This window comes from Amphiura filiformis, chromosome 13 (assembly GCF_039555335.1).
Source record: "Amphiura filiformis chromosome 13, Afil_fr2py, whole genome shotgun sequence".
In the NCBI taxonomy this organism is placed as follows: Eukaryota; Metazoa; Echinodermata; class Ophiuroidea; order Amphilepidida; family Amphiuridae; genus Amphiura; species Amphiura filiformis.
In genome coordinates, this window is record NC_092640.1 from 8331929 (window position 1) to 8341399 (window position 9471).

Below are 9471 nucleotides of genomic sequence, written 5' to 3' on the forward strand. Positions count from 1 at the left end.
AAGAAAAAGAAAGTATGTTTTGCCGTTTCAACGAATGAAAACGAGTGAGAATTTCAAAAGTTATGGTTTGAAGGAAATATGACATCAAAAGTTCATGCCAGGCCTATAATAGTTTCCACAGCATATCAACGAAAGAAAATTATAGAATCCTTGTTATCAGGCGTTCTTAGATTTACATTCGCAGACCTCCTGGAGATCAGCACAGCATGAGATGTGAGTGTATTGATAACATGATTAAACCTTTATGGACGTAAAAGTCAAAGTAAAAATATCCTATAAGGGACGCACCATTAGATTCTCAGGGTGGGGGTAGAAGTTTTTCAACAAAAAAACTTCACCCACTACATGAAACAAAAAAAAACTTTCCCCACCAACACTAAAAAAAAAAAAAAAAACCTTCCCCCACCTAACTGTATAAATGCATGAAATTAAAAAAAAAAAATTTGCCGCCTTCGGCGGCGTAAAAAAAAAAACTTCGCCGCCTTTGGCGGCGAAAAAAATTTCTTCCCCCGACCCTAACTTCCTACCCCCCCCCCTGAGTATCAAATGGTGCGTCCCTAATCTGTATCGTTTTATGGATAATAAAAATGGAATGGGGCGCCCAATGTGAGCTTGGATGTGATGGTGAATTCCATGGTGTGTATAGATTTGGTATGATAATGATTTTTCTAGGGAAGAGTAGAAGGTGATCAAATGCAAGAGAAATGTGTTTGATTGGGGAAGGTGTTCTGACAATCCAAATATATAGGCCTACTTAAAAATGACTCAAAATGTCATTTATGAAATAATTTATATCTTAAACATCAGTTTTGTCTTTTCAACGGGAAAAATTCGATGCAATTTCAGGGCCTATTTTTGATATGGGTATAATTTATATACATGTAGGCCTTTTATAATTGAACAATATCAGTCTTTATACATTTTATAATGTGCTATATTAAGTATAAATTGCGAATTAATATAAAATTAATGTGCATGTAAAAGGCAGAGTACGATGGCAGTTTTTAGCCAATTAACTAAAAACTGCATTTCTTTATCTTAATAATGAGCTAAGGGTAGCCTAAAAGGCAGAAAAGACAAAAAGACAGAACAATTTGGAGTAATTAATTGACAGGAAGTTATAGGAGTTGTTTGGTTTGCTGTTTCTGTGTGCATGTTCTCATCATTGATGGTTTGGTGGACTGTCATGAAACATGATGGATCATAAAAAGAGTGATCCTAAAAATGCCACCACCCAAACTAATTACAAGGCATCTTCTGCATTGAAGCTGGCTTTCCCTTTAAAGGGAATTTTTATTATTTATATATCACTGTTGTTTGTATGTAAATTTTATGCCCAGCTGGTCTAGTTTTTATTGTATTCCTAATTTTGTTAAATTGTGCAAACGTAATGTAGTGTATTTTAATATGTAGGCCTATTGGTTATTTTTTGACGTTTTAAGTTTGACCCGTGGGCCAAACTGAAAAACAGTGTTTACACTGAGTTTTGTTACCCAGGCAAAAGAAGTTTTAATAACATAAAATAAAAATAATTAAAGATAGGAGATACTATAAAAGACCTATAATAAATTGGTGCCAATAATAAATAGTTCATACTGTTCTGCATGAGTGTTATTTTTGTATCAATGAGTCACCCCACCCCACCCTATATATCCTCAAATGTGTATGACAAATTGGAGTGTAGAAGACTGTGCCATAATTCAAGCAAATGACAAAAATGCCCCCCCCCCCTCTTTTTTTGGCCAATTTTATCCTCCCCAGGCTTATTGCACACACCCTTACAAAAATAGGTCACATATGGGGGCCACGTAATTTTAACTGATTATACTTATGCCAGCTAAACCAAGCGGCCAAATTCCACCATTAACGTATACATGAGCAAACCAAGCGGCCAAATTCCACCATTAACGTATACATGAGCAACCAGGATAGCAACAAACACCCTTGGCCTACTATATTATATATATATATAGCCTATAGGCTAATCCTGATAAATCGGACACTCATGTACCTGTTTACTGGTATGAGCCAGAGCACATCATCGTGGCTGGCAGCAACTTCGTAGCATTGCCAGTGTCCTAATGAGACTAAACCAGTATCACTGTTGATCGGTTGCATGGTAGGCTAGACTAAGACTAGTAGTCTAGCAGCGTGATTTAACGAATACTGCTGGTAACAAGTATCCGATTCATATCGCTGGTGCCTACTAAATTAACCTGGTCACAGACAACGATCTCATACGGCCCTGATTTGGTAAAACGATCTAACTTGAAATTTGGACATTTTGAGATAAATCCATATCTTGGGTAATGTGGGGCGCTCTTTCCATTGGTGACATCCTCAAATCACCACTATGCCACCAAATAATGAGATTTGTATATTTTCTAAGACATTAGATCTGTTTAATAATTTATTTTATTCAAAAAGATAAACGTCAAGTGTTCAAACTTAAAAGCTCTTTTTCTCGAAACAGCGATTTTAATTTTAAGTTAGATCATTTTACCAAATCAGGGCCGCATAGGTCAGAGACAATTTGACCTTCTGAAACTAAACTTTGGTAAGAAAATATTCCTCCTCATCGACAATGAGTTGAAGGCTCAAGAGGTAGACAAACAGGTCACAGGTCCATAGATGAATTCAACAAGTTTTCTACAGTGCTCCATCATATGCATTCATCAGGAACTACTTACTCCTTCCACATCCAGCAATTATTCGCACCTTAACAAGGATGGTACAAGAAATATTGCACACACTGATGTTGAGTGCTATGGTACTCAAGAAATTGGTGGTATTCGACCCCAAAACAGAAGGCTGCCCTGTTTTGTTGATTGCGAGAACTTTAATACAGCCATCTGAGGAAGACGCTCTTGCAACACAGGCACTGGTCATTATGGTCTTATACAGGTAATTGGAAGTTTCATGTGGTATATTTTCTAGCTGATCATTTACCAAGCTGAAATCATCAAGCAGTTAGTCTGTGTGCAAACTGATGCCGCGATGATTGTGCATGAATAGTTTGTGATGGTTCAAATGCTAATCAAGCCACTGCAGCAAAGTTGGGATATTCATTGATACCTGAATCTATACAGTCATACTTCCACCATCCTTCAAAGCCAAATAAAAGGTGTAAATAAAAGGCCTACCATGATGAGAGCTCAGTAGAGAATACAGGAGAATGATAACTATAATTTAGAAAACAAGCTAGAAAAATCCAAGCATGTAACATTATGGGTTGGGATCATGGTCGCCGTCGACTCAGTGTTGAGGTCTCGAGCCTTTCAGGAATGTACTAACTTTCAAAATGTCGCAGGACCACCTTGAAATGTTCTTCAGTCGAGTACAAAGACGCCGTGGTTTGAACAATTAAATGGTCTCTGATATGAATATAAACGAAAAACTCCATCATGCCTGCAAAAATGCAACTGTCAGAGCTATTAGAATTCCATGAGCACGCCACATAGCAGGATATGTCACACGACATGTTATTCAAGATTGCATCTCACTTTCAGCCTGCTTACAACCAGGTTAGACATAGTTGATAGGTATGACTTTTACAAGATCGTTAAAACAACTGACACGATTCTCAGGTATGGTATGATTCATGTTTCTCTTCCATGAGGTCTATCTATCTATGGTTTGGGGGGTTGTTTTTAACAAGCCTAAGTTGTCGATAATGGAAGATTTGTCAGTTTACGAACATTATATATACAACATAAATTTATCTTGATTAAATAGGATCATAAATGTAACCTACCTGTTGGTATATTGGTAACAATAGGACTTGGTTTTGTGATCAATGAAGTTGGGTGAGCATTAGAATCACCAGCTGTGAATAAAGTGATTTAGAAATACCGGTGGTTAAGGAATCATCGGTACAAACCCAGGGGATATTCCAAGCATGGCAATAATACGATAAACCAGGCTATATTAAATTATATTGCGAGTGGAGTGCTCATGCCAATACATTCTTGCCAAACCCCACCAAGCAATTGAATGCATGAATCCAATACACACACAATTCCATTGGAAGTGATTTTGAGAAAAAAAACCTGTGTATCATTTTAATTCCTTCAGTTAGATTTACCTGGTCAATATGGTAAGTTGTACGTGCAGATGGGTGGGTTGAACTGTATTAGGTATGACGATTATCATTTCAGGGACTTCGTGGGGTTCATTTTAAATTTTGGACTTGGGTGGTTTTTTTAATCATATACAAAGACAATAATGTTGGAATGATATTACCACTAGTAAGATAATACAAAATATGTTGATGTATATTATGATTCATCCAGTCGTAGAAACAGAGGTGAATTATAAATAAAATACTGGAATTACTTACGAATTTTGCGAATTTTCATCCAATCTCATTGGACTTCATCTGGCAACTGCAAATATGCTCCGGTATTGATCGTAGTCGGAGACTGGTCACGTGTCAATCGGCAAGGAATATTGACAATCGATGAATCCCAGGCGTGCGACAGTTGGAATCGCAGGCCCCCTCGTTTGTTGAGGGATGGCTTCTCCACTCGTTCCCAAATCGCTTCACGAACTCCCCGCTCAAACCACCTCTCTTCACGATCTAGAATGATAACATCCTCCGTATCGATTTGATGTCCGGAAGTTTTGGCATGAGCGTATATAGCAGAATCCGGTTGCCAGTCAGTAGAACTAGGCCGTCTATGTTGACCAAGACGAGCTTTAAGGGATTGCTTTGTTTCTCCTACATACGCTTCTGTGCAGTCCGAATCCCCACACTTATAACCGTAGACAAGGTTAGACTGTTTGTCTCTGGGGGGCTTATCTTTAACATGCACTAGTTTTCCGCGCAATTTATTTACCGGCTTAAACGCGGTTGTGATGCCGAAGAGTTTATAGATGTTCTTTACTCTTTCAGAGACACCAGCACAATAGGGGATAGTTATCAGTGTTTTGCGAGTGGCTTGTTCAGAGTCTTCATTGGGGGTTAATGGGGCTTTTTGGCGTCAATTTTTCTTTTGGCCTGCTCAAAGGCCCAGTCCGGGTAACCGCACTTCCTTAAAGCTCCATCAATGTGATCTTTCTCATACGGAATGTTGATTTCTTCGCTTATGATTGTTTCTTCGCGATAGTGGAGAGTGCGTATGACCCCAAGTTTGTGGACGAGTGGGTGGTGCGACCCAAACTGCAGGTAATGATCTGTGTGGGTCGGCTTACGGTAAACTACTGTTGTGAGCTTCCGTTCGTTGTTAATTTGGACATGGCAATGAAGGAATGCAAGTTTGTTGTCCGTGCACTTCTCTTGAGTGAATTTAATATTGTCACTAATACTGTTGATATGTGTGAAGAAATTGTCCTGTTCGTGTCTGTTGATAATCACAAAGGTGTCATCTACGTAGCGTAGCCAAAGTCGTGGAGGTACACCTTGGTATGTCTCTAGTGCATGCTGTTCAAACCATTCCATAACCAAGTTGGCAATAATTGGAGAAATGGGATTTCCCATGGAACAACCATATAATTGTCTATAAAACTGGCCATTGTTGGAGAAATAGGTTGTATCAAGACACAACTGTTCCGCTTCAATAATATGGTCGATAGTCCAAGTTGTCCTATTTGCCAAGTTGCTGTCTTCCTCTAAACACTGTCTTGTGATCTTAATCGCTTCCGTAGGGGGTATACAGGTGAATAGTGCTGTGACGTCATAAGAGGTAATTATCTCATCATCACCAAGTTCAATGTCTTTAATTGTGTCCACAAAGTCCTGCGTGTTGGTAATGTGATGGGGTGATTTACCAACAATGGGGGACAGAATTTTAGTCAAGTGTTTGGCGAGATTGTATGTCACAGAACCAATGCAACTGACTATAGGCCGAAGGGGGATTGGTTCTGGTTTGTGAATTTTTGGCAAGCCATAGTAAGCAGGAACACTTGGCTCGGTAGGAGGGATGAGATTGTATTTTTCCTTGTCAATAATCGCTCCGTCAGTTTCTAACTTGTTGACAAATTGACAAACCTTCTTTCTATAACCACTTCTAGGATTATAACCGATCCGTTTATAGGTGTTGTTGTCACTTAATAGTTCACTGCACTTACTTCTATAGTCTGTTTCATTAAGTACGCACACACATTTTCCTTTATCAGCAGGGACAATGATAATACTTTTATCCTTTTCCAGATCGTTTAACGCTGCACGTTCCTCTTTGGTTAGATTTGAGGGAGGTTGTTTGCTGTTGCGTAACGTAGAACTAATCCTTTGTCTAAGTTCTTCAGATTTCCCTGGATCTAAATGGGCTTGTTTAATTGCTGATTCTGTAGCTGTTACAATGTCAGCGATTGGGATTTTGTTACTGGTCACTGCATACCCAAGACCTTTACACAACAAGGATGTTTCGTTGTCAGTCAATTGACGATTAGAGAAATTTCTGACCCATTTTTCTTGATTTCCCGTATCGCGTGTACTGGTATTAGCACGCCAGTTTCTGTCCAAATCCGACCTTGATCTCTGTGTTTTATCCTTGAGAATATTAAATTTGTTTGTCTGACGTTGTTTAGTGATCAAATGTTGGGATGTTTGGGCACGGTTAACAAATTCTTCAACTTGATTGAAAACTTCCGGGGGTAGAGCGGTCCGTAGTTTGTTGGATAGTTCGTTAAATTTATTAGTGAGCACCGAGATAGTAAAGTTCACGTGTCTTACTCTTTCATTTAGAAGTTTCCTTTCTGCGATCCTTAGGATGTTCTCTGCGCGATGTCCTTTTACGTTGCTCTTGAGTTTAACGCTAACTGGTGTAAATCCGTTATGTAAGCATCTCACATTAAAACGCAAATGGTTCCTCCAATTACCAATTTTCCTTGCCGTTTTCTCCAAATCTCTGCATAATTTTAGGCTATCCGGCCCGAAATTGTCTCTTAAATGTTGATGTATATTATGATTCATCCAGTCGTAGAAACAGAGGTGAATTATAAATAAAATACTGGAATAACTTACGAATTTTGCGAATTTTCATCCAATCTCTTTGGACATCAAATCGATACGGAGGATGTTATCATTCTAGATCGTGAAGAGAGGTGGTTTGAGCGAGGAGTTCGTGAAGCGATTTGGGAACGAGTGGAGAAGCCATCCCTCAACAAACGAGGGGGCCTGAGATTCCAACTGTCGCACGCCTGGGATTCATCGATTGTCAATATTCCTTGCCGATTGACACGTGACCAGTCTCCGACTACGATCAATACCGGAGCATCTTTGCAGTTGCCAGATGAAGTCCAATGAGATTGGATGAAAATTCGCAAAATTCGTAAGTTATTCCAGTATAATACAAAATAAAGCACACAGTTATGTATAATGTTGATAAGCATTCTGCTATGTAATATAAACCGCACACTTTCCTTGATTAAACCCATTTTGTTTTTCAAAAGTCACTCTCCAGCAATGAAGATGTTACAAGTGGACTTTTATACATACTGGATTTCAATCAATGTGTTACAAGACTCAGGTCATGGACTTGGGTTGATTCTTTCATACATGCTATTTTTCACATGCTCAACAGACACAGAGGATGAATTTGAGTTGTTCTTTCAAACATATGACAGGCCTATGTATAGCAACACTTTCCCATGCTTAACTCAATTTGGCCAAAGTATGGACTTGGGTGGCTTTTGTATTCATATATTCAATTTTACCGTCCCACCAGAGCTCATAATTTTGCACAGCCCTATGCATTATTATAATTATATTCTTAAAATGATACATTTTAGTTACGTTGCATGAACCGCGTGACATCAGTATGGATCATATTAATAATTAGACTTTCCTATGTATACTTTTTTATGTTCAATATCCTTGAATGTCTTTTATATATTGATATATAGTAATCGCACCTCTCTAATACACACAAAATTACATGAGGTCTATCTATCTATGGTTTGGGTATTTTGTTTTCAACAAGCCCAAGTTGTCGATAATTAAAGATTTGTCATTTTTTTACGAACATTACATATAACACTTAAAATTATTTACATTGTTCTGAAACAAATCCAGTAAAATAGGTGATGTTGACATACCTCAATGACGTTTCGTGCTGTATCATTGCACTTTCTCAAATTGAATGACCAGCTTTGACCTTAGACGTCTGTTGCTTCCTGTTGGTAGCTGACGTAGGGGGCGCTGTTAGTAGCTGATCATAGTGTGCGGAAGGAAGTAGTTTCCACAATCCCTGTTGAGAGTGTTAGCCTGCCCCCTCTTTCGTATCCAAATTGATTCCTTTATATGCCTTCTTTTTCTGTTGGTTTCATTGAGGTATGTCAACATCACCTATTTTACTGGATTTGTTTTAGAACAATGTAAATAATTTTCAATGGACAATCCTGAGGAATCTATTTGCGGATTACATATAACACATAAATTTATCTTGATTAAATAGGATCATAAATGTAACCTACCTGTTGGTATATTGGTAATTACAGGACTTGGTTTTGTGATCAATGAAGTTGGGTGAGCATTAGAATCACCAACTGTGAATAAAGTGTTTTAGAAATACCGGTGGTTAAGGAATCATCGGTACAAACCCAAGAGATATTCCAAGCATGGCAATAATACGATAAACCAGTAGGGGGCCTATATTAAATTATATTGCGAGTGGAGTGCTCATACCAATAAATTCTTGCCAAACCCCACCAAGCAATAATAGAATACATGAATCCAAAACACACACACACGTCCATGGGAAGTGATTTTGAGAAAAAAACCTGTGTATCATTTTAATTCCTTCAGTTAGATTTACCTGGTCAATATGGTAAGTTGTACGTGCAGATGGATGGGTTAAACTGTATTAGGTATGACGATTAGCATTTCAGGGACTTCGTGGGGTTCATTTTAAATTCTGGACTTGGGTGGTTTTTTGAATCATATACAAAGAGAATAATGTTGGAATGATATTACCACTAGTAAGATAATACCAAAAAAAGCACACAGTTATGTATAATGTTGATAAGCATTCTGCCATGTAATATAAACCACACACTTTCCTTGATTAAACCCATTTTGTTTCAATAGTCACTCTCCAGCAATGAAGATGTTACAAGTGGACTTTTATACATACTGGATTTCAATCAATGTGTTACAAGACTCAGGTCATGGACTTGGGTTGAGTCTTTCATACATGCTATTTTTCACATGCTCAATAGACACAGAGGATGAATTTGAGTTGTTCTTTCAAACATATGACAGGCCTATGTATAGCAACACTTTCCCATGCTTAACTCAATTTGGCCAAAGTATGGACTTGGGTGGCTTTTGTATTCATATATTCAATTTTACCGTCCCACCAGAGCTCATAATTTTGCACAGCCCCTATGCATTATTATAATTATATTCTTAAAATGATACATTTTAGTTACGTTGCATGAACCGCGTGACATCAGTATGGATCATATTAATAATTAGACTTTCCTATGTATACTTTTTATGTTCAATATCCTTGAATGTCTTTTATATAT

At 38.0% G+C, this 9471-nt stretch overlaps 1 protein-coding gene across 1 annotated transcript; it reads right to left on the reverse strand.

The window, feature by feature from the left end:
• Positions 1 to 4963: 4963 nt before the first annotated feature.
• On the reverse strand, positions 4964 to 6913 carry LOC140167394 (uncharacterized). The gene has a single exon (XM_072190700.1). The coding sequence runs from the start codon at positions 6911 to 6913 to the stop codon at positions 4964 to 4966; it is 1950 nt and encodes a 649-aa protein (XP_072046801.1).
• Positions 6914 to 9471: the final 2558 nt, after the last annotated feature.

What these genes read in the sequence shown, in the direction of transcription:
- LOC140167394 (XM_072190700.1), bottom strand. Translation starts at nt 6,913, where the DNA reads ATGAATCATAATATACATCAACATTTAAGAGACAATTTCGGGCCGGAT.